Below are 26,639 nucleotides of genomic sequence, written 5' to 3'. Positions count from 1 at the left end.
TGGATTCCAGTCACAAGCAGTGAGATTCTGACTAAACATTAGGAAGAACTCTCTGTTGGTTAGAACTATTTGACAGTGGAATGGGGTAGCTCGGAAAGTGATGGACTCTCCTTTATTGGAGGTTTTTAAACAGAGGTTTGTTGGCCACCTGTCAGGGTTTTTTTTAGCTATGATTCCTGCATTACAGAGGGGGGGTTGGACTAGATGACATTTTGTGTTGCTTCCAGCTGTACAGTTCTATGAGTCTAACTTAGCTGGTTTGAAATTAAATGCAGTTAAAGTACTTGGTTTTAAGCTGATGTTTGTGAGATCAGGCGGTCCCGTGTTCATATGGGCAATTGTAAAGGAGATTCCCCCCCCCCCTTTTTAAGGTATGTGTGATTGTTCAAAAGGAAGTGGGATAGCTGTGTAGATCTTGATTTCAGACTACCTGCGTTTGTGCCGTGCTACACAGTAGGATTTTGATTACAACAAAATTATCTCTAGGGTTGGATGAGAAGGCCCCAGAACTATTTCAATCCTGTTTATGTCATCATAGATGTATTTACCTTGTGAATAACAATAATTTGTGCCAAATACTAATCAACCTCACAGCAGGATTACTTCCTTAGAGAATATTTCCAGTGTGGGCAATCATGATAAAGAAATATAACTGTCTAAAAGCCTCTGCATAATATTTATGATTATCAGGAAAAGCCATGGTTGTTGGCAGGAAAGTGGAGTTCTTTCTAGGAACAGCAGAATGTTACATGATGCGTGTTTCTATAATGCAGAAAATGTGTGCTATGGAATTGTGTCTTCTAGGATTGCTTTCTTAGTTAACTTCTTTCCAGAATCTTTTCCTTTTCTCCTTTCTGAGTTCCACCTCTAAACCCCATTTATATAGATAAAAGTTAGATGCTGAGAAATAGCACATAGTCCCTGTACATAGGAATCTCGACATTGGTGAAAGGTTCTAACCCATCCTCCTTTCTGACATAAAAGGTTTTTGGGGAATGTGGATGTTAACTGATGAGCATTCAGTCTTGTAAATCCTTTGTTGCAGTTAGTAGTGAAGTTAGGATGCAGCTTTCCTGCCTATTTGTTATTTGTGAATAAAAGTATTGTAGTGTTTGCTATATTTATTTATATGTAAATATTCCTCCCATCAGTTTGCCCTAGTTTATCATTTTCAAAAGTTCTCTTTATGCATTTTTCTTTTTTTGGGGGGGGGGGGGGAGGGACTGGGATTTCTATTAAATTAAAGTTACCAAAATAAGAATTGGAAGTTTAGTAACTGTGAATGTACATTTGTTTCCCACTTCATATTTTATTTTTTTGCTTTTGCCAGTGGTGTATAATTAGATTGTGATTCTAAGACAGCAGTCCTATGTGCATTTACAAGGATCACAGTGAACAAATAAGACTTGCTTCCAACTAGACATGCGTAGGATTGCCATGCATGAAAATGATCAGAAATAATTAAAAGCACATTTTCTTTGAACTATTTCCCAACCAAAGTTAAAAATATGGTTAAGTTCTCTTGAGTTCAGGGGTGATTTAAGTACATACAGAGTTAAGGATTCTATCAGGCTTCTCCAGATAGGGAAGATCTCAATAATTTTAGACCAGTGGCAAATCTCTGCTTCCTGAGCAGTCCTCAAGAAAGTGCCCCGCACAATGGATTGTGTCAGGAGACAGTCAGGGGAGTGTGACTGTTGATTTTCCTTTAGCTTTTTTGATCCTGTCCCAGCTTGCAATGCTTCTTCTCCTTCTTGGGTGGCTTTCTCCAGAAAGTGGTGCTTTTTTGGTGGGGCAGGGGCGGGATAAGTGCTTAGAGTCGAGATTTGTAGTCTAGTACCATCCGCAGTGCCACAGGTTCCCCATTCCTGCTCTCAAAGCATGCTTCCTGGTTTGGTCATATGGAGGTGATTCTTAGCCTCTGAGGCTATCGGAAGAGTGTCTGTTTACAGTTGTAGAACAAGCAGCTGTATTCGTATTTGCTTTTCAGTTTATACAGCCAGCAGCATAAGAGATGAGTTCTCCGGCTGTTAAGCCAAATAAAAGGAAAGAGCTAATGGTATCTACGAACACAGGGGAGGAGTAGTGGGTGGTGGTGTTTATAACAGAGTGAGTGTAATGAGGGGAGTATATTTCCTAATAACAAGCATAAACCATCACACGCAACGTGCCTCCACTAGCCCTGAACTCTGATCTGAGTGGCCTTCCTGGATCACTGATGACGTAGAAATGCTTCTACAGTCGTTGGAGTCACTAGATGTTGGCTCAGTTCCTCAAGTTTTAATCTGAAGTTTTGTTGTTGGCCAGTTGATTGCAAACACAAATGTGAGTTTCTATTTCTGTTAATAAGATATTTTATCTTATTTGGGAACCTTTTCTCAAAACATTATTTAGTACATGTTTGTTTCCATTTCTGCCTCCTCCACATTGGATATCTATATCTCAGAATAGACTGTATAACGTGTATCGTTCTATTAAAAGCATGTTTTCCTAACGTTACCATTTCCGTTCCCTTAATTTCTTGTTCGTTTTTCACTGCTATGGTTGGACATGAGGTAATAAGCTCATACCCAAATCTGATTTACTCATACAATCATCTCTGATCCTTTTGGGATGGACAGCAAAGAATGGAAAGGATCTAGTTCCTTGTTCTTGTTCTTTCCTCAGATTCATCCATAGAGCAGTTGAATCTGCAGCACACAGATAATAGCCCTCACTTCCAAGAAAAAGAAATCCATTTATGGCAGGCACCTGTTCCAATAGAATTATTAAAGCAGCAGATGAAACTGGAAAGTTTTGACATAGATTTCAAGGTTTTTTTTATTACTACGTAGCTTACAGACAAGTTCTTGGTACTAAATTATTCAACAAGTCAAAGTGACCCAGTGGATTTCCTTCCCATCACTGCTTCTATTATTTAGCTTTTCCCCAATGCCAGCAATGCTAGACTATAACTGTCTCGTTTGACTTTCATGTGTCTGAATACTTTCCTTCATTGTGACCAGTATTTATTTCTTGGCTATTTTTCTATTACCTGTTGGCCCGTCTCTACCAGCTGATGAACTTTATTGAAGGAGTGGTATATAAATGCCAGAAGTAAATACCAGGTGGCTGCACCTCACATTCTGAGAGGTGCATCTAAGTTCTTTGCAATACTGGGGTGCAGTTCATAAGTTGGATGTGGCTGCACGTGATTCTCCATGGTGATGCAGGGAATCTTGGGGTGAACCTTCCGAACTGGAAGTCCCTTCATTGTTTGTGCAAAGCAGAGGGGCCAACTCATGGGGGCCAAGCTGTCCCCCCCCCAATATCTTTTGTGAGGGGGCCGGCTCCTCCTCTTCCTGCCATGGAAGGAGGCCCGTTGTGGGAGAGGAGCAACTGTGGCCATTGAAGCAGTGCAGTGCTTGGCTCTATGCTCGGCCTCCTCCAGAAGATGTGACGTCCTGCGCATGACAACACACACACATTGTGCATCACACGGGCCCCCTAAATCTTCGGCACAAGTTGCTGCCTCTGCTCCAAGTTTGAATATTACTGCAAGAACTATGGTACAACATGGGTTTTGATCAAGAATGAGCAACTCCCACTCCCATCATCTTAAGCCAGGGTGGCCAGTGACCAGAGATGATGGGAGCTGTAGTCCAAAAAACCTCAAGGGCCACATGACTTATTTAGAGCAAACAATGTGTTAAGTACAATATTATTAAAATGAATGGTTGCTTCGTACTTAAAAGCTTATTCTTCATTCTGGAGCGTTATGCATCTCTCTCTTTCTCTCTTTCCCCATATCTCAAATGTCCTCACAATGTCTCAGCATACATGCCTACAGAAAAAGTCCTAGTTTGTGTGGCACCCACTGTGCCAATATGAAGTTTGAATTGTTTTTTGTTTAACTCAGAGAGGGCTGTGCCTGAAACTGTACATATGAAACTGTGAGGCAATATTTGTTTTGCAGCTGCCTTTACTTTCCTCTTGATAAATAGAGGATTCATGTTTCCCCTTGTGCTGACAGTCTTCTGATCTTTCTGAATAATAGCAACAGTTATGAAAATTTGCCTTGTAGATTAAGTGGAAAAGATGTCACAGATCTGAATTAACAAGCAGCAAAAAGTCGATGTATATCCCTGTCCTCTCAGAAGAGTGCTCTTTTTCATAACTCAGGCAGCCTGGAATTTGTGGGGCAGCTCAGACGGGGTGGTGGGAGCAAAGATGGAAGAGGGAAGGAAGTTAAGGAAGAGTGAAGACAGAAAACACACCTTGCCTTCTCAGCACCCTGAGACCTTCCTCTGCTGTGCTGCAAAGTGCTAAAGGACTGCTAGCCTTAAACAATTTTCAGGCTTTTAATACTTGTGAATTTTGTAAGCGAAAGCTCCAGAGGTCAAACATCAGTAACAATCCCTAAATGTTTCTAGGGAAATAAAACCCTTTCATGCTGAATCACAGAACTGTACTGTTATGGTTTATAGCTTCATATATTGCTATTAACTGTGAATAGTTGAGTTCTTCATGTTTTGCAATGAAGGCATACAGTCTTGTTGCAGTATTTCATTTTAATAGCAATCTTGCGTCTCTAGATCGAAGCATTATATTCCTCTGTTTGATGAAATTTGGCTTCAGTTTTGCAGAGGTTTCTTTCTTCACAGCACTTTATTTTCATTGTTTCTGCTTTTGATTGCATTTTTTGTGTGTGTGTCTTTAAAGCATTATATATCTCATAGGTAAAGCATAATATTGTGCAAAAAACTATTTGAAATTTAGAGTACTTCACTGTAGCTAGGCATAATGCTTTTAATCCCTATATACTCCAAAGCAAGTGGAACATGTCTCTGGCCTGAGGCATCCTGTGGCAAAAGCGCACTTAAGGATTTGATAATTGCCCAGTTTGTGCTCTCATCATAACATACTGAAGTCCAGCAATTGGCACCAGCTCCACACCAAATCATATTTCACTTGTGTTAAAAGTAAGGCAAGTTTTTATTAGGTTCCTGAGGTGAGAAAATGCCTTCATTTATATGCGTGCTCAGACAGAAGAACATATGCCACATCTTTTGTATCACATCATTTTTATTCTTCCTCAGTTTTTTGATACTGCAAATTAATATATCATCACTTTCATCCAAGTGACAATGTGCAGGGACGTCTTCTTCCGAGAATAACCTGCCCCCTCACTAGTCTGGCACAACTTTTTCTCTGTCACAAAGAACATTCTTCAAAATAGCTTAAAAGGAGAGGGGTAGTGAGTGAAGACTGGAGTGGAGTGGAGACTTGAGGCTTATCCATAATTCTGCTTGTGCCGTGTCCAGAAGCACAGTCTGAATGGTTTTCTGCTTGACCTGGGCTTTCTAGGCACAGGTCTGAGCAGATTCCCCCTTGCCCTGCTCCTTTCCAAGGAAAACCCACTCTTTAGAGATAGATCAGAACAAATGGCAATCCAAGGGAAACCCAAATTGTCGTTGGCTCCTCTTGAGTGCTAAAGAGTGTTTTCCCATGAATAGGAAAACAGAAAGACAAAAGGAATTATGAATAAGCCCTTACTTCCCAGAGCGCAATTGCAACGCAATTGACAGATTAACTATATCAAATATTTGATGTTTTAGATATTCCTCTGAGTTCTTTAGTGCCATCCTCCTGAAAAAGAGAGCCATTAATACTGGAAACTTCCATAAACCAAAACTAACTCCTTCGTGGGAGCAATTGTGCTGTCACAACTGATGGGAGTTGTGTTTTGATTCTAGACTTCGATTTCAGAATTGCTTAAAATAATGTTTTAAGGCGGTACAAGATTTCTCCTCTTTTGTTTTTTCTGTGCTGAAGTTTTAAAGAATGCATTTGCTCTGAATGTTTCTTTGAATTGCTTCCAGAACATAAACACAAGGCATGGCTTAATACCTAACGTTTCTGGAATGTATTTTACATTACGAAGCTAGGAGTGCCTTTCATTATGGATTTCCAATTACAGTGGTACCTCGGGTTAAGTACTTAATTCGTTCCGGAGGTCCGTACTTAACCTGAAACTGTTCTTAACCTGAAACACGACTTTAGCTAATGGGGCCTCCAGTTGCCGCCGCGCCGCCGGAGCCCGATTTCTGTTCTTATCCTGAAGCGTATGTAACCTGAAGTGTGTGTAACCCGAAGTACCACTGTAAATTATTCCCTGGTTGTGTCTAAGATAGTGAAATGGCTGTTACCTTTCTGACTCTGGTCATCTAACCTCAAAAAGGATGTAACACAGCGATTCAGAAAAGGGCAACAAAAATGACCAAGAGGATGGATCAGCTCCCCTATGAAGGAAGATTACAACTGTTGGGGATTTTTTTGTTTAGAGAAAAGGCAAGTAAGAGGCAAAATTACGAATTTTCTGTAGAAAGTGGATAGATATAGACTTTTTTCTCCCTCCCTCCCTCCCTCTCATAACACTAGATTCAAGGCATATAAAAGAAAGTACTTTTTCCCACAGCACATTGTTAAACTACAGAACTCACTCCCACAAGAGGCTATGTCCTCTGATGGCTATGTTCTCCTACCACTGTCGGAAGCAGTGATGCTTCCAGTTTCTGGAAACTGCAGGAGTGGTGAGTGCTGTTGTGCTATGGTCTTGCTTGTGGGCTTCCCATAGGCTTTTTCAGAAAAATGGAGGACCCAAAAAAGCCAGTTTGTCTGGCCTCCAAAACCTCATTCGATGGTGGCGGCGGCAAAAAGAAATAAATCTAAAGTATTGATTGAGCTGCCAGTCCAGTGCCCTGATGGGGATGCAACACAGGCTCTCTCCAGTCAACAGATTCATAATTTAATGGGTGGGGAGGTGATGATAAGCTCTCTGAGATCAGCTAAGGAGGGAGACTGTGTGCTTGCAAGTGTAGGACGCTCCTCCCCAAACTGCTAGCATGTAGCTCTCCAGGGTAGATGCCCAAGCAAGTGGCAAATTCCTCAGCCCAGAAATGGTTAGCCATTCCTAGGATAGACAACTTAAGGTCACATGAACAACTTCCACTAAAATTTGCTGCGGGGAATACAGGTATGCAGTTATTAAAGGGCAAGTCATCCTAACCTTAAGCAAGGCATTGTCTACCAGCAAGGAAGACTGTTATGCTAGATGTGCTTACTAGAGAGAGCAAGACCCAGTGAACAAAGTGGGATCATTTCTAAGAAAACATGTAAGTTTGGGCTGCTGTTCTATTTCTACTGTAACTGTTAGTTAATTAGTATCATTGAAGACTTCTGCAATTTTGCTCTTGCGATCAACTCAAATGGTAGCAGCGTAGCCTTGAAGAGACAGTTTTGTTAATGTGCAATCAGTTTTAGCGTAAAGGCTTGCAGTTGTCGCAAAGCATTTCCTTGTATTGAAGAGTTAGTTAAGTATAAAGCTCTCAAGTTCAAGGGGGCAGGAGCTGTCTTAATGAAGAACAGCTTCAAAGGTTTTCAGTAAAGATAAAATTCCAGGAAAGGTGCAACATGTTTCCCTACTAAGAATTTTCTGTTTTGCATTTTCTAAGAAATCTTGATGTCATCAGGAATGGTGAAGTTCCTCTCTCCCTTTTTGGAACAGTTGCATGTAAGAACAAGTGAAAGATTTGGAGGCAGTCCAGGACTCATGGAAGTCAATGGCAAAATTCTTAGGGTGTGTGCGTGTGGTTCTTGCTGTCATCCTTGAGCTGGTTTAATTAAGAACAAGTGCCTATTTATTTCTTTGCTTCTAGGTTGAGGCTTTTTGGGATGTCAGGCACACCTCAAAACTACATCAGACAGTAACAACCTCCACACTGATCTAGGTAGTTGGAATGACAAACCAGGGACCGTGAGGATCAGTGCAAGTAGCATAGTTCAAAACAGTGATCTTTGGCACACAAGCACCACACTAAAGTTATACCTTTGCCATGGATAGTGCTATATACTGAATGTAAATACCCTACTGTAGTGGTTCCTGTCTGACAGCAAAATACTGTCTTACTAAGAGTTCTAGTGAAATGCTTTATTTGAAAATGTTGAATCTTTTAGTATTTAGGGGTGAAGGAGCAAGGCAGCAAAAATGTAAAAAATAAATAAATTGCTAAATGTAGGGAAATATGGGTTTTAATTATAGAGATAATGATCTTTTGAAGTACTGTTTCAAAACATCTTTGGCTGTGTGTCAGCAATCCAAAGCCAAAACCTGTGTAATTGAGTCTAGTTCATATTTCTCTCCTGATAGGCGTGCTTCTTTCATTTCTGTTCCATCCGTACTATTTACATTTTAGATTGCAAGCCTCTCGGTAGCAGAAACCAATGGGTTGTTTTTGTTTTTGTTTTGCTTTGTTTTGCAAAGTGGTGCTCCATAAATATCGTCTGCCATGTTTACTATCGAACCTCATAACATATTAACATAGAATCATAGAATTGGAAGCTGACCCTGAGAATCACCTAGTTTAATCCCCTGCAATGCAAGAATATGCAGCTATCCCTTATGTCTTCCTTATTCCAGCCATTTTTCTAACTGTCAAATATTGGAGGGTGGGCAAATACAGGCTTTCAGAATCACGGTAAACACGGATTTTAAAAAGAACACCTTCATGCTTGTTTAATGAAAAATAAAATTCTTCTGCAGCTACTGAACTGCTCACGTAATCCAATGTGTTCAACAGTGAGAGATTTCCAAGAAGACAGGAAACTGTAAAAGGGCAAGGCTTTCCAAGCTCTCCTGTTTGGTTTACAAAACCCTTGTGTTTTTAATGCTAGAGCTCCCTCCACCCCCCTCCTCTTTCTCAGAATCTCATCTCTAGGAAATCCAGAGTGCTGCATAACTGTGAAGCACTTAGATTTGCAACAGACGACTCAAAGTCTCATGCTTGAAATAATCTGCTTTTCAAAACTCAAACAAACCCACCAAACAACCCTCTTACGTGTATATCGCCCTTCTTGCTCCCCCACCCCCCGCTTGCTTTGTAGAGTGACTTGATAAAGGCAAGCTTTGGATAAAGGCGAAATAAAACTACTTAGAAAAAGATTGTGATCCTGGCATTGTGAGAGTTATCTGAAATTTCTTAAACAAATTAAAATCTAGACAGATGTGAAGCTTTCGGTGACACCTTGAATCTGATCTCAGGCTATAAAGTGGAATGTAGTATTAACACACTAATAAACTCACCCACATCCTCCTCCTCCTCTCTTTCCGCTGCCAATCAATTGCCCTGCTTTGCAGATCTTGCTATCACCTACTTTAATTATGGACAGTGGTGAGTGGAACTTCCTTTGTTCTGGTTGGTATTTGGTTTGCAAATAATATTAAGCCACGGTTTGGTGCTATGAAATTGCCCTTTAGTTCAACAATTTTGGCAGGTTATTCTTCCAAATCCAAAATTTGCCCTTCTCTCTGTTTTTTGATTCTGATAATTGGGATTTGGGCCAAAAGAACTAATAACTTATCTGATAACTTTGACAAGGTGCACAATAGCCAAATTCAGAAGAACTTTGGATGCTGACCTTATGGCAGTTTGATATCAACAGCTCTTAAGGCAAGTTGACTAACCAACTTCAAGGCTGTAGGAAAATCCAAGACATGGGCAAATTCTATGCTGTTTTGTCAAGTTTTATTACATAAGCAGCAACTAAGGAATACTGGTACGGACCTCTGGGTTCTCATGGAAGCCTGTGGAAGGACACTTTTCAAAGATAGATATGATGAGTGTAACTACTTCAGGAGAACTGTGTGATGCACTCCCCATTTCAATAATTATGTGTTGTGTTGCATTGTTTGGTATTTGAGAAATGAATAAAAGTAAGTTGCATTAAAAAGCTGCTTGTAGAACTAGCACAAATCAGTTTTATGTGGCGACAGAGAATTTTATATTTAATGGTCTCCAGAGATTATGCATTGTAAGACAACGTGAATCACTATGGGTTTATATGTATATTGGTCAAAATTTAGTTTGGTCTTGGAAATGTGCAGTCTTCGATCCTCTGTGGTGAATTATTGCTGTGTTAAAACAGCTGTAAAATACAGTATTTCAAACAGAAAGAATTAATAGTAAAAATCAATAATCCGTGTAGGCCAGTAACTTTAAAGTCTCAACCAGGAGGTTTCTCTGCTTATAGATTATTTTTCTGATTAGCTTTTTCCTTTATTAAAATTTTCTTTGGATGTTTTGTCAGTAAAATTTGTACACTCTGTTTTTAGTATTATTTGTATTATTTAGAGTGTTGCATTTGTTTTTAGTACTATAAGTCCCATATTACATAAAATCTGTTAAACTGACATGAAAGTGGAGCAAGAAAATTATTTGCTGCTTGACAGACATGCATGTATTTGTTAAGCCTGCCCCAACTTGTCTGAAGAAACTGCTTAATAGTTGTAACTATAGTGGTTGTATAACTATAGTAGTTGTATTAAGTTTCCTAAGGTGCATGAAATCTTGCTTATTTGTGTTTGCAGCCCAATCCTGTACACATTTATTCAGCAGGAAGTTCCTCTCAGTTTAAAAGAGCTTACTTGTAAGTAGTGTGCAGGACAATAAGCCTTCATTTTATTGGTCAACACAAACTCTACAAAGTTCAGGCATAAAATAATATAAAACATCTTGGTACTGGTTGCTAGAACAGCTCTTGTTTGGTACAATAGCTGTACCAAACTTCTCTCAAGTGTTTCTTACTCTCAGGGATACCACGGTCCTTTTATTTGTTTTTGCTTTGCAAAACCCTTCCTTTCCTATGGAACATCCTGTGGAATGCAGGCTGTGTTTCTGTGAATTAGCTTACAACAGTACCAAATTGCTGATGATGAGGAATGTAGTCTTAGGTCATGTAGTGCAGATTTTTATTTTCATTTTTGCATTATTCAGGAGCTCCAGGCTTTCACCAGCAGTTTTATAGTACAACATGTGTTGGAGGAGATCATGCACTCAACGCAGGCAATTTGGAGCTTATTAAGAACAGCATGGTCTTCGAGGCAGTGGAGGGACTTAATTGGTATCCTAAAGCTGCTAGACACCCTTGCATTTCGTTTTCTATATCGCCTTTCCTACACGATTGCTCTTTCTACCTCTCTAGCCAGTGGCAGTAAATTGGACAAAGTACATTGCTACTGTGTCTTTTACCAATGTATATATTTTTGTTGCTTATGTTGTGCCACTGTCGTGTACAGTTGTACCTCGTTTTGCGGCCAGGATCCGTTCCAGAGCCCTGGCCACTAGCTGAAAATGATGCAGGGCAAAGTGCCACATCTGCGCATGCGCGTGGAGCGGTTTGTGCTTCTGCGCATGCGCTTCTGCGCGATTTAGCACTTCTGCACATGCACGAGCGGCAAACCCGGAAGTAACCCATTCTGTTACTTCCAGGTTTGCCGCTGACAACTGCTGGAATGGACGCTAGACAAGGCCAACATTCACAGAGGTATTACTGTACTGTATTTGCAGCAAATTGAAATAAGTCTTATTTTTATAATGTGTACACTTGCACCCCATACAGCAGGGCATTGACAATTCTAACAATGATTTGCCGTATTTTTCGCCCTATAAGACGCACCAGACCACAAGACGCACCTTGTTTTTGGAGGAGGAAAACAAGAAAAAAAATATTCTGAATCTCAGAAGCCAGAACAGCAAGAGGGATCGCTACGCAGTGAAAGCAGCAATCCCTCTTGCTGTTCTAGCTTCTGGGATAGCTGCGCAGCCTGCATTCGCTCCATAAGACGCACACACATTTCCCCTTACTTTTTAGGAGGGAAAAAGTGTGTCTTATAGAGCAAAAAATACGGTAAATAACGCCGTGCCCCTTCTCTCCCAGAAGCATGCTGCTTCTTGCACACACCTGCATGTAGCTTCTTGCCTCCTATTGGACAGTGACACACTGGGCAAGTGTGTAAACTTAAGGCTTTTCTGTAGACAGAAGCAACTACAGGAGGCCCATGAAAGACTTGTGTATCTATTTTTCTTGCTTTCCTTACTATTCTCTCTGAGGCACCTGTGATGTGGCAATTCCTCCCCCATGCATCACAGTGGGTTTTTCACCAGCAACTGATAAAACATCTCACTGTTCATACACCTGTCTCTGCGTAAGGGAGTCATATTTCTGTCTTGAAAAGCTTGCATTTATAAGCAATAATTTATCTCATTTGTGTGGTCAGGGTGTATCAGCTGTGGAGTTGAGAGTTTCTTAAACTCTATTATTCACTTTGTGGATCTGCAGTTTCTTTTCATGCTTGTGTTTTGAGTCCCTGTGGGAACCCCATCCATGTGCTGGTTAATTATTTATAAGTGGTCAATACTATACTAGGTTTACAGTAGGTTTGTTTTGGACTGTGGTTTGCATTCCCTAGTATTGTTTTGCTTGAGAGCCAGAGCTCCATGAGAGTATTTTCATAGCAGGAACCTGTTTTCATGTGATGGGTGGGTGGGAGGATATGAACCCGATATACCAGCACTGCATAAACAAAACGATTGACAAGCCAGATATCCTGAAATGGAACATGGCCTTTTAGATTGCAAGGATCAGTCTGAAAGAAAGTTGTTTGTTTTTTGAAAAAAATAAAAATAAAACCTAAGATTTTCAAGGATGCTGAACTGTACTCTCAGTATCAATGTTTGCCACAGCCTCTGGGTACCTAAAATGCATAAACTAGATTAACTGTGGTGGGGGGGGGGTGTCCTGAGGCACCAGTGCAGCCGTCAGAAAGTCTTATGAAAGTTCTCAGCAAATATCTCCTCAAAAATCCACAATGCCCATAGCATTTTTGTTCCTGTCTGTTTTTTTGCCCTTTTATATGTGGCAGCCACTTTCTGTTGCCATTTTCTGACTGGCGCCGCTCAAAATTCTAAATGTGCCCATTGCCCCCCTAGAAAGTTGCCAGCCCCTGGTATAGAGTAAAATGGATTTTTCTTAACTCCTTCTCTCGTCTTTCTATGTCCATTAAGACCTCTTAATTGCACCGGGACCAGTTTACCTACAAGATCACCTCCCTTCATATGTGCCCACACAACTGATTTGGTCAGTGGAATTGGCATAACTACAGGTGCCACACAACACCTGTTCCCCATTTATAAGAACTCAATTGTTTCGTGTGGCAGCCCCTGCGCTGTGGAACTCCCTGCCTCTTGAGAACAAGCAGGCGACATCACTTATACACTTTTCAGCGCCTGCTTAAAAACATTCCTGTTTAGACAAGCCTACCCAGATACTTAGAAAGCTGAGGTAATATAAATCTGTTTTGATATTTTAACTTTTGTATGTTTTAAAGTAGGGTTGCAATTCTATTTTTTCTTGATTTCATTTATTTATCTTTTTATAAACCGCTTTGTCATTTCAATCAGCTTCTGTTTTTAGTTACTACTTTAGCTACTCCTAGGATTCAGTTTTGTAACAAGGCTGGTACTGACCTCAAAGGTCTATCACTGCACAATGGTACCTTGGTTCTCTTAATCCGTTCTGGAAGTCCGTTCCAAAACCAAAACGTTCTAAAACCAAGGCATGCTTCCCCATAGAAAGTAATGCAAATGGATTAATCCATTCCAAACTTCTAAAAACAACCCCTAAAACAGCAATTTAACATGAATTTTACTATCTAATGAGACCATTGATCCATAAAATGAAAGCAATAATCAATGTACTGTACTGCAAAATAAATAAGACAGTATTGTAGATGATAAAAATAAAAATTAATTTTTTTTCTTACCTGCACTGCTGATAGTCATTGGGGGGCTTTTATCCATTTCCGCAGTCACACAATCAATCAATCAATCAATCAATCAGTAGCTGAACTAGGTTCCACACAGTCACAAAAACAAATTAACCAAAAAAGCCTCAAAAACAAAAATGCAAAATAAATAGCAAAAAAAAGCACCAAATTTAATCCGTTCCAGAAGCCCATTTGACTTCCTAAATGTTTTAAAAACTAGGCGCAGCTTCTGATTGGTGCAGGTGGCCTGGAAACAAGAGCCGACAGTCACATCAGACGTTCGGCTTCCGAAAATCGTTTGAAAACCAGAACACTTACTTCCGGGTTTTTGGCATTTGAGAACCAAGGTGTTTGAGAACCAAGGTACCACTGTATCTGCCTACAGAATAAGCATACAAAGATTCCAGAACCAGTAAACATTTTTGGAGGGGGTGCTGCGTGGATAGGAATTGCTATAATACTCCCGTGACACATTATCCCGCCCCCCCTTTGACATGCTACATGAATTCACTGAAATCATTGTATTTATTTACTCTCTTATGTTGCCTTTGGAGTTTAATTTATGTCTCTTTTCAGGACTCGCCTTTTGATTTTTGATGTTGTTTTTTACCCTTGACCTGGAAGTGAATCCCACTTTAATCTTGTGGCATTCTTACCAGCACCCACCCTTCCGTACCCTGGCAGAATATTTCACAAGATCCCTATCTGCAGGCCCATCGGAGTGTCCACATCAACTGTTTGCAAATCGCTACAATATAGGCTCAAGTTGAAAACCCATGATTAGTAAGCAGTCTATAGCTCCCAGGTAAGTCTTGTTTGTTTATCCCCTAAACATCCTTTTGTAGTGAAAGGTGGAACAGAAATCTATCAGCCAAGTAGATTAAAAGGGAAGGAAACAACAAAAGTAATTGAATTTGTCTTGATTGAGAAGCTCCAAATGACTAGGAATATAATTAGCTGTGAGAGTGGGATCATCTTTCAACTGAACTTTCGTTTCAGGGGCCAGGTGTGCTGAGCGTGGTTAGATGGTTTCACACTGACTTGATTTCAGTTGTGAAAGAAAGACAGAGGTTCCTTTCAGTGCTAGCTCCAGGTTTTGGCTGTTCTTTGGGCTTGCTACTTTATTTTTAAATTTTTTATTGGGTTACAGATGCTTCAGGTTACAGACGCTTCAGGTTACAGACTCCACTAGCCCAGAAATAGTACCTCAGGTTAAGAACTTTGCTTCAGGATGAGAACAAAAATCGCAGGGGGGGGGGGTGGCGGCACGGCGGCAGTGGGAGGCCCCATTAGCTAAAGTGGTACCTCAGGTTAAGAACAGTTTCAGGTTAAGAACGGGCCTCCAGAACAAATTAAGTTCTTAACCCAAGGTAACACTGTATTATTCTATCCCACCTTTCCTCCAAATAGATTAAGGTATCGTGCGTGGGTCCCCCCCCCCCTTTGCAGTGGTACCTCGGGTTACATACACTTCAGGTTACATACGCTTCAGGTTACAGACTCCGCTAACCCAGAAATATTACCTCAGGTTAAGAACTTTGCTTCAGGATGAGAACAGAAATTGTGCTCCGGCGGCACAGTGGCAGTGGGAGGCCCCACTAGCTAAAGTGGTGCTTCAGGTTAAGAACAGTTTCAGGTTAAGAACGGACCTCTGGAACGAATTAAGTACTTAACCCGAGGTACCACTGTATTATTCTATCCCACCTTTCCTCCAAATAGATTAAGGTATCGTGCGTGGGTCCCCCCCCCCCTTTGCAGTGGTACCTCGGGTTACATACACTTCAGGTTACATACGCTTCAGGTTACAGACTCCGCTAACCCAGAAATATTACCTCAGGTTAAGAACTTTGCTTCAGGATGAGAACAGAAATTGTGCTCCGGCGGCACAGTGGCAGTGGGAGGCCCCACTAGCTAAAGTGGTGCTTCAGGTTAAGAACAGTTTCAGGTTAAGAACGGACCTCTGGAACGAATTAAGTACTTAACCCGAGGTACCACTGTATATCCTGTGAATGTGAGGTTAGGCTGAGAAATGGTGACTGGCCCAAGGTCACCCCGTGTTTTGCATGGCTGGGTGGGGATTTGAACCCTGGTTTCTCAGATCCTTGTCGAACACACTAACCAGTATGCCACACTGGCTCTGGGAATCTGAGCATCATTCCTCCCTAAATAGGTCTACTAACCTTTTTACTACAGTGGTACTTCTGGTTACGAACACTTCTGGTTACAAACGCTTCAGGTTATGAGCTCCGCTAACCCGGAAGTAGCTGCTCCTGGTTGCAAACTTTGCCCCAGGATGTGAACGGAAATCATGCGCCAGAGACGCACACGCAGCGGGAGGCCCCATTAGCGAAAGAGCACTTCAGGATACGAACGGTTTCAGCTTAAGAACGGACTTCCGGAACGAATTAAGTTTGTAAGGAGAGGCACCACTCTATAGCCACTGCCCCTTCACTCGGTCTCTTCCTCTGAGCCCTAGCTGTATTTGCATGGAGAGGGCAAGATAAGCAGAGGTTGCTTCTTCTCCTTCTTCCCATTGACAGGACTTGATAGGCCTCCAGGGTCCCCCAGCTGGAGGGTGGGTCTTTGCAAGAGCCAACCCTTGGCCTTGGCCCCATTGCAAACTTATCCAGGCAACAGCCAGTTTGACAGATATTTGGAACATGTTGTAGTAGAGGGATATCTGCATATTTGCCCTGCTGATGAGTCTCCCAGGGACATCTGCCTTGCCACTCATGGACTGGAAAGCTGAACTAGATGTATGCTAAGCTAGATGTTCTGATGAGTGTTTTTCTGTAACAAAGCAGCATTGGTTGTAATTGGAACTAAAAATAACTGTAACTGTTTTACTGTAATCTCTGAGCTTAACTGCATTATATAACCGCCTCTCGTAAATAGCAATTATTTTTATGATTGTAAGAGCAAACAGCTGTAGCAGAAATCCCAGATCCATGACCTCAGTTGTTGTGATGCTGCCTGTGCAAATTTTCTTCTTTAGAAATTGCCGTAATGAGAATTTTGCCCAGTCTAGTTGATTGTTTTGCAAGCATCCTATAGATGATTCTTGACAGGCTTTGCGAAGAGAGAAAAAGGAGTGAGATTACCATGAGAGCTCCACTGTTTACCATAAAGACTGCATTCAGACTATCATATTTCAGTTTAAGCCAATATTTGAACAAGCTTTATGACCCCACAGTCAGCCACTTTGTTCCTCCCTTCACAAAAGCCATGAAACAAACCAGTTAAACTTAATTTCTCCTTATTTATAAACCGTGAAGCTATGGTTAACAACTTCAGAACAGCTTCAAAGCATGGTTTCATAATGTGGCTTGTTTGGAAGCCTTGATGTAACAGAAAACTATGGTTAACTGAAGACTTCTCGGTTTGTTTGCCTGCCTACACAAAGGGGGAAGTGAATGGCTGCATTTAGGGTCCCAGGGCTTGTTCCTGCTTCTTGAAGACGTTGGATACATGGGCGTAGGTTTCTTCTTCGGTTAAGGGTCTCCTGAGATAAATCCTGAAAGGCCAGGATGGGGTTTTCTCCATATCGGGAGGGTGGTTGAGTTTCTGAGGTTGTTCCATATTTCTTCTTTCTTTTTGTAGCAGGCGGAGCACATGATTATGTCTCATGGAGGGGCGTTGGCTTTTGGCATGGGTCTTAGAGCTCTATGTGCCCTTTCCAGATCGTCTACTTTCAGTTTCAGATTTGGAATTGTGGTTTCTAGCCAGCATAGGATGAGATCAGTCGGGTTTTGTCCTCCATTTTCTCAGGAAAAATTGTGGAGGAGGATATTGCAGCGTCTACTGTGATCTTCAGCGTCTGCTAGTTTAATTCTCGCTTTCATGCTTTCTCTTTCTTGGCAGCTATCCATATCAGCTAATTTATTTTTCAGACATGTGCTTTCCTCTTGGAGTTGCTCTATTTGTTTTAGTTGCATCTGGTTTTCCTTTTCTAGAGTGGTGATGGTAATTTTGACTCACAGGCAGTTTTAATTTCACTGTGGGGACCATGGGACCTGGATGTCGGGTCCATGGGTTAGGGCTAAGGCAGCGGTCTTCAGTGGTTCAGGCCTCTTGCATGGATGCCATTACAGTTTTTCAAAGAAAAAAATAATAATATAATAATAATATAAATAAATAAATTCCAGCAGGGGAGGGCCTGTGCCACATTTTTTTTTCCCCGGGCTGGTCTCCGGTGTGCGGTTCCTCCCGGGCCCCGGCCTGCTCTTTGCACTAGCCACCAGGGAGGTAGGCTCGGGGTCGGGCCAGGGCTAGGCTGAGTGATTCCTTGCGGTGTCCCTGGCCCTCCCGGTACCCTCCTGCCTCTCTTCCTCGGCGATGGTGGCGGCAGTGGTTGCGGCAGCAGTGGCAGTAAGTTGGTGCTCGGCTGGGGGTAGGAGTGGCTCTGTCTTGCCTCCTGTTTTCCTTGTTTTTTGTGTTTGGCTCTGGAGGCCTCCGGGCCCAGGAGCTCCACTAGGTTGTCAGTGGGGTGCTCTCGGTCCCAGCAGGATTGAAGTGGTTGTGGGGGGCTGGAGGCCCTGCGTGGCCTCCTCGGTTGTCATGCTGGACACCCCTGATTCCCCCCAATCATGGCAGCAGCGGCGCAGGGACTAACCAGGTAGTGCATTTGGTGCTAGCCGTCCTCAGGAGCTCTGCGCAGCCATGTCCCCGCTAATATAGTATTTTCAGCTTCTTGCCTTACCCCTCTGCTTGAATAAAATCTCTAGTTAGATAAATAGGAAAGCATCTACCATCCCTGTCCTTTTAGGAGTTCTTGGTTTCCATGAAGTCGAGTGAATCAGCACCTTTGGTTATGTGTTTCCTGTTATGGCTGTTGAAATATTCAAATTGTACTGAAAATGTGACTGTTTTTACCTGTGCTGGCTTGATGAAACGAGCATCTGTTTCAAAGAGGACAAATTGGAGAATAGTTGTTTTAAAGGCTATTACAGTATGAATCTGCAAATCTTTACCAGTGTGTTACACAGATTTCAGCCTTGTGCCTTTGTTTGTGCTGCCAAGGGCACCTAGCATTAAATCACCTCATGTCCTAATCTTTCAGCTGTTGTTTACGGCCATAATTTCTCATGGGGTTGACTTGGGGGCACAAAATGTAACCTGTTCTTTGTATTAAAACTGTAACATGGGTGACTTCAAAAATGATGCTCCTTGCCACATTTGCCAGTCGGTATATACTTACTCTTGTAAGTCGTATTATGTGATCAACTCCTAAAGCACCCCTAATATGGACCCCCTGTTCTTCCTCTCTGCATTTGTTACAAAGCTGATTTTGCAGTTTTAGCATTTCACACTCCCAGCAGCAGCCACTCTAGCATTCAGGGCAGATTTATCACTCAATTCAATGGGTGATTTTGAATTTCTTGCTGAGGGAGATGAATGCATTTAACCTTTCATGGCTACACATATCCATTGCATGTCGGACTTACGGGCTGTTGAATTCTCTCCTCCCTTGGAGGAGTTTATCTCCTTTGTTAGAGAAAAAACTGCATCAGTGACCTTACAGTTGTGTTATAAAAATAGAATTAAATAGACTTTAGCAAACGTGAAGAGAATTATTTTATTTGCGTTAGTTATCATTTCTGTTGGGACTGTGGACATGACCGTGGAACAATCTTTTGTTTACCTCTCTCCTAAGGCATTGCAGTGTAAAATTATAGATACAGTGGTACCTTGGTTCTCAAACTTAATCCGTTCCGGAAGTCAGTTCCAAAACCAAAGTGTTCCAAAACCAAGGTGCGCTTTCACATAGAAAGCAATGCAAAGTGGATTAATCCGTTCCAGACTTTTAAAAACAAGCCCTAAAACAGCAATTTAACATGAATGTTACTATCTAATGAGACCCTTGATCCATAAAATGAAAGCAATAAACAATATACTGCAGTCACACAACCAATCAATCTGTAGCTGAACTGGGCTCCACACAGTCACACACAAAAAGGGGCCGCAAAAACAAAAATGCAAAATAAATAGCAAAAACAGACAGACCTCAGCGTAACACTCAAATCAGAAGCGTAACACTCAAGCACATTCGGCTTCCGGGTTTGCAGTGTTTGGGTTCCAAGTTGTTTGAGTACCAAGGCGTTTGAGAACCAAGGTACCTCTCTCTCTCTCTCTCTCTCTCTCTCATATCTCACTTTACTGAATATATATATAACATAGAACATAAAAAGAGCCTGCTGAACCAGGCCAAGGGTCCGGCATCCTAGTCTCATAGTGGCCAGCCAGATGCCTTTGGGATGCTCACAAGCAGGACCTGAGAGCAACAGCACACTACCCACCTGAAATTCTCAGCAACTGGTATTCAAATACATACTGCCTCTGTTCCTAGAGGTAGCATCTAACTATGATGACTAGTAGACTTATCCTCCTCTAATTCCATTTTAAAGCCATTTAATTTGGTGGCTAGTAGCCACGGATAGCCTTATTCACCACCAATTTGTCTAATCCTCTTTTAAAGCCAAAATCCATTTGTTATGTACAGTATGATTAGATACGTGTATTTACCACTCTTGAAATATGCCTTGTATTTTTTACACATCTCCACGTAACATTTTTCTAAATTAATTGCCCTTGTATTATTATCTTCATTGTTCCTGAACAAATCACAAAACACTTTGTTTGCCTAGTTCCCGCGATTTTAAAGTGGCATTCGCCATATGGAACTGTAGAAGAAGCAGCCACTGTGATGCCGTAGCAAAGTGTGGAATTCCTATCTGGAGGAGTTTATAATCTAATAAAAAGGCTTGAGCAAAACCAGCGCTGAACAGTGCTTTCCTGGAAACAAAGCAAGTGGCGAGCAGTTGCTATAGCTGCAGTGCTTCGAGGAACATATGGCCTTTTAGGAATCACTGGAGACCTTCCCGCTGTGCTCCATTAACAAATCGTTGCTTCAGTACAAGCATAACCTCTGCAATGACCTGCTTATTCGCGTATGTCCGCTGTGCATGGAAATCCTGTCTTGATCACAAACAGGGAACTAGAAGAAAATGCTGAGAGATGGGCAAAAGCATTTCCCCCAATCAGAAATAGCTTAACTAAATTTATCACACTGTTTCCTCTCTCTCAGCTCTGTTCCCATCAATATTCCTTAATGCAGGGCAAACATTTTGGAGCTCCTTAAGATCGTCACATTTATTTCCCATCATACAGCCCTCTGAAAAAACACTTCTCTATTAAAATATGCCAGTTTCTAACAGGACACTGCTACTTCCATGCCAAGCTACTGCTTGTCTGAATGGTAGAGCTGGGTATAGCTGGGCACTGTTTGCCAGTAGCAGGCAGTGTGGTGGGTTGGCAGCACACACCTCTGACCTCCTGTTGCTCATGTCACTGCAGCAGACCGAGATGGAGAAGGGGAAGCAGTGAGGAGGTGGTGAGGATAACATGGTGCAAATGCAATAGTGGAGCCAATCCCCTCTCCATCCCAATGTGCAGCAGCAACGCAGAAGGTCAGATGGCCACCACTGGCACACCTACTGGCCACTACTAGTGTTTATTCTGCCACAAGTATTGTTGTTGTTTAGTCGTTTAGTCGTGTCTGACTCTTCGTGACCCCATGGACCAGAGCACGCCAGGCACTCCTGTTTTCCACTGCCTCCCACAGTTTGGTCAAACTTATTCTGGTAGCTTCGAGAACACTATCCAACCATCTCGTCCTCTGTCGTCCCCTTCTCCTTGTGCCCTCCATCTTTCCCAACATCATGGTCTTTTCCAGGGAGTCTTCTCTTCGCATGAGGTGGCCAAAGTATTGGAGTCTCAGCTTCAGGATCTGTCCTTCCAGTGAGCATTCGGGGCTGATTGCCTTAAGAATGAATAGGTTTGATCTTCTTGCAGTCCATGAGACTCTCAAGAGTCTCCTCCAGCACCATAATTCAAAAGCATCAATTCTTCGGCGATCAGCCTTCTTTATGGTCCAGCTCTCACTTCTGCCGCAAGTACTTCTACCTTATCTCTTTTCTCAGGCTAGAAGGCCTAGTCAACTGAAGCTTCAGTGCTTTAGCTTATTTATTTCGCCGTGGTAGGATGTCTCACCGTTGCCACGAAGTGTGCCCCAGGTTTTGGGTGTCAGTGAGGTTAGAACCCAAAAACCAACCTCTCAAATTTGCAGCTGTAGCAGGAAGAGACTTCGTACAAACATTTCTCATCTGTCTGATGATGATAACCCCTGTATGTAGAGCGACCTCTTTCTTGCATCAGCAGAGTGCTTTAGGATCTTTGCCTCTGACTCGAAGCTGTCATAGCCAAAGCCACCCATCTGAATCCAGAACTCCATGGTCCAAGCCAAGTACTCTTATTTATGCCAGCTGGGTCTCATGGGAGTTGTAATGTAAAACATCTGGAGGGAAACAGGTTGGGGAAGGCTTTGGTAGAGCCCACAGGGGTTTGGGGAGTGACTTCACTGAACAGCTGTGTGGTAGTGCCTGCTTCATACAATGTGATGATTGCAACCAGTACAAGAAGCTGTAGTTTCTGAATTGGACGTAATAACATACTTCTCAGGCCTTCTACAGTATTGTGTTCCCTTCCTATATAGATTTTCTTTTGTCTGCCTGACAGCTTCATTATATTTCCAGTCAAGTAAAAATGAAAAGAGCATGGCTATACAATACTTAGCATGGAAAACTAAATTGTTTGGCTTTCTCAGTTATAGTAATGATTGACTACTTAAAGAACACTAGCAAAATGCTAAATTGCTATTCTGGTGGTATCTTGAAGGGAGTAAGGATAAACTGCTTTAAGATAGTTGTGATTATTATTCTTCCATCTCTCTCTCTCTCTCTCTCTCTCTCTCTCTCTCTCTCTCTCTCTCCTCTCTCCTACACACACACACACACACACACACACACACTCTTACACTTCTGCATGTGATAGTGAAATATTGCTTGTGGCAAGGGTCTTATCTGTTATATCCACCACAAAGAGATGTTGAGATTTTTGCATGATGTATCTCATACCATTAATAGCAAAATGCATGTAGAGTGGTGCTGATCTTTTTTAAAAGACATGTAGGCTAGAAACCAGCACCCCAACAAATTCTATATTAATTATGCACTACATAGCCAATGGTCAGGGATGGTGAGAGATGTCATCCAAACTGTGGGAGACTGGTCTGCAGCCTTTCTGGAATTCAGTATTCCAAGAAATGAATAAAATAACAAAACAACAATTGGAAGTCAAACCAGAGTTAGCTTTATTAAATATATTTCAATGCAACAATCTTGATTTACATAATAAATAATTAAGAATCCATTAATTACAAGCAGCGAGACGTAGTACACTGGAAAGACCTTTCTGGCACAACGATAGGCAGAACAGCTCTCCTTCAGACATTAACAAATAAGCTGCAGTTGATAGGTGGAAAGATAAAGAAAGATTGCTTTACCCCGGTGTGATTAAATTTTATAACATATGCTAGTCATACCTTGGCATTCAAATGGAATCCGTTCGACTTCCAAAATATTCAGAAACCAAAGCGTGGCTTCTGATTGACTGCAGGAAGCTCCTGCAGCCAATCTGAAGCCGCGGAAGCCCCATTGGATGTTCAGGTTCCAAAGAACATTTGCAAACCGGAACATTCCCAGGTTTGCAGTGTTCAGGAGCCAAAACATCCGAGTATTAAGGCGTCCGGGATCCAAGGTACAACTGTATTCCAGAAAACGAAGAAGCTCCACCACCAGCATTTGGCTCAATCTGGTTGATATAAACATAAATTACTATCTTCGCTTTCAACCCTTTTCCCACATTTGTAAATCTACCAACACTTTATATTGTTTCACTGGTAATTTAAAGGAAAAAATGACTATTACTCATAATTAATCTAAGCACAACCATAAGGGCTCATGATTAGGTGGTTTAGCTATGTGATGTTGAATGTTATATGTTAACTATGTTCTATCCTGTTTCCCCTTTGTTATTGTTATTATGAAAACCACTCCATGAACCAAGAACTTGTACATGGACCACTAATAATGAATATATGTCATAGATATTACGGCAGATTTATTACGCTATTTTTGTGATGTACAAATGGCATGAGAATCAGTATTATTTCTATCACTTATTATTTCTATGATCCTGGTTTATAAAGCCCATTAAAAAGTCTTTTTTAAAAAATAGAAGACTGAATCCCACAGAATGCTATGTTTTTGACAGAAGATCTGTTTTCAAGTTCTTACTGTTTGTGTTGGATAGTTCTTGTTATCTGAAAAATTGAATACTGTGGTTTTTTTTAAATGGTTGTAATAGTAGCTGCCTTTTCCATCTAAAAAGAACTTTGTAATATTCTTATACAATCTGTTCTGAACAATCCAAATTATCTGCTAAGCCTTGCATATCTATCTATACTCTTCCTAAAAAAAAAGAAAAGGAAAACTTTTGACAATGACGTAGGAGTTGTATTTTTATTATTACTATTGTGCTGCTTTGATGTGGGGTTGCCGGCATGATCCTGGAGTTCTGAAATATCTTTCAGAATAAGGCTGCTTTGTAAGGAGCTGCCCGTTTCCCTCCTTCCCACATTCATATCCTACCATTATAATTAGTGCCCATTGAATGGTGTTTATCACCCATTTTGATACAATTTCCAAGGCAACAGAAGCGAAGGACCAGTCCTATAATTGGAAAAGGAAGCCAGTACTAACACTTGCATTCTGAGCTTCGAGAAGGATTACTACTTCTAGGTTCAGGTGTAGTAGTAGCAATGGAACTTCAGTTGGTTCTTAGTTCACCGTCTTTAAACAAACTTGGGTATTCCTCTACTTTGGAACTTTTACCTTTCTTTGTCACCACACATGTCTAGTGGACCTAACCTGCACAATATAGATGGATCAAGCTAACCACATCTCTCAAACGCTACTTCTCTACAGGCTCAATTCAGTAGCAGTTGAAAATGTGAAATTGCTATGTGCTTCTTTCGGTATTCATCAGCAGTGGTACATTTGTATATTTTGGAAACTTTGGGTTGTGGGGACACTTACTGGACTCTATTTTGGACCCATGGACTCCTGAAGTGCAGATATTTTGACTCTATTACTGAATGAGATTTATTTATGATGCCTATCTAATGATTGTTGGTTACTAGCTGATTGTTCCCCAGTAACAATGTGGCATTAAAAGTGGTAACAATTTTTCATAGCGATGTACATTTTCTTTTATTCTAGATGATGAGATAACTGGAATTCCTCGAGACGCTTTGAAGAGTCCACCAACAGATCAGCAGATCAACAAGCTTGCTAGGAGACTTGGACCTGAATGGGAGTGCATCGTATTGTCCCTGGGATTGACGCAAAATGACATTTATCGTTGTAAAGTCAATCACTCCTACAATATCCAGTCACAGATTGTGAGCGCATTCATTTTATGGAGGCAGCGTTTTGGGAACAAAGCTACTGTGGAGAGCCTGTGTAGTGGCTTGAAGTCAGGAGAAGTGGATTCGTCTGTGATCCAGCAGATGTTCCAGTGACCCCCTAGTGTGACTGGAGGCTCAAAAGCCCCCTCTGTATGAAACTGAATCCAACATGTTCACAGAACTGGAAAATATTTGGCGTGCTTCAGTCCCTTTTGAAATGGATATAAGCATGCAGTTGAAGTAGCCACTCATGAGGTAGCACTACAGGTAGGAAGAAACTGCTGCCATTGAGCAGCAATTGGGGTAGAGGAGCTCCCACAGCCTTTGATCCATTTTCATCATCAGTGGCAGTGGTCAGGGATGATTTAGTCCAGCAACCTATGTGTGGGAAACCCAGCCAGATGGGCAGGGTATAAATAAATTATTATTATTATTATTATTATTATTGAGAGCCACAAGTTCCCATCCTTGCATTAGGAAATGCAAAGTGACAGAGGCAGCAGCCAGAGGCAGAGCTTCATGAAGTGCTCCCAACCAGTGAGCTGTCATGCACCTATGTAGTGCCAAATCTAAGCACTCCTTGCCTTGTTTCCAGCCTCTCATCTCCTGTCAGTGACGTCCTGGAGGCTCCTCTTCCACACAGCTGACACCCAGCGGCTGCAACCATTGTTACCTCAGGTTACAGATGCTTCAGGTTACACACTCCACTAACCCAGAAATAGTACCTCGGGTTAAGAACTTTGCTTCAAGATGAGAACAGAACTCGTGCTCTGGCGGCGCGGCAGCAGCAGGAGGCCCCATTAGCTAAAGTGGTACCTCAGGTTAAGAACAGTTTCAGGTTAAGAACGGACCTCTGGAACAAATTAAGTTCTTAACTAGAGGTACCACTGTACTAACAACTGCAGCTGTCAACCTTTTGTTTAGAAAGTAGAAGGGCTAACAGAAATAAGCATCCACCGGTAGGAGCTTATGTGCCAAAGCTACTACAGTAGTACCTTGGTTTTCGAACGTCTCCGTTAACAAACATTTCAGTTTTCAAACACTGTAAATGCTTCGGTTTTCGAACACGCCTCAGAAGTTGAACATGCCACGCGTCTTCCGCTGAGTGCAAGATCCTGAGGCCTAGCTGTCGGCTATTGAGTTTTTCGTTTTCGAACGTTTCAGAACTCGAACAGTTTTCCGGAATGGATTACGTTTGAAAACCGAGGTACCATTGTATACATTACTTAGCCTTTTTCAGGCATTCAATTTACTGATGTAAATACAATCACATGAGGAAAGAGAGTAGGGGCACATTTTGCCTTCCAGCGTAATGCCTTCCCCCTTTTTTTATGGCTGTCTCCCGTAAGGATGAAGGTCTGAAGTGGTATACAAGTACAGAAGCCTTGCCACTTAAGAACTTCACTTTTGAACTCAAGGAGGGCTATAAAGAAGGGGGAAACAATACCTCAGAGAGAGCAGGATTTGCCAGCATGCCTCTAATGCCCCATCCTTGGTTGTCTTCAGATAAGTAAGTTGAACCTTCCTTCCTGTAGCACCTTAAAGACCAACTAAGTTAGTTCTTGGTATAAGCTTTCGTGTGCATGCACACTTCTTCAGATACACTGGTGTATCTGAAGAAGTGTGCATGCA

The 26,639-nt window shown here is 41.7% G+C and overlaps 1 protein-coding gene across 1 annotated transcript in view; it reads left to right on the top strand.

Annotated features, from left to right (window-relative positions):
* The window catches only part of CRADD (CARD and death domain containing adaptor protein), a 34,304-nt gene extending 8,855 nt beyond the window's left edge, over positions 1–25,449 (top strand). The window contains exon 3 of the mRNA XM_081022548.1: positions 24,820–25,449. Coding sequence (XP_080878674.1) covers positions 24,820–25,121 — 302 coding nt within the window. The 3' untranslated portion in view covers positions 25,122–25,449. The remainder of the gene's footprint in view (positions 1–24,819) is intronic.
* Positions 25,450–26,639: the final 1,190 nt, after the last annotated feature.

Source organism: Podarcis pityusensis, assembly GCF_964106645.2.
Source record: "Podarcis pityusensis genome assembly, chromosome: 10".
NCBI classification, from domain to species: domain Eukaryota; kingdom Metazoa; phylum Chordata; class Lepidosauria; order Squamata; family Lacertidae; genus Podarcis; species Podarcis pityusensis.
Note: the sequence above shows the minus strand (reverse complement) of the source record. Positions and strands in the feature narration are given on the sequence as shown.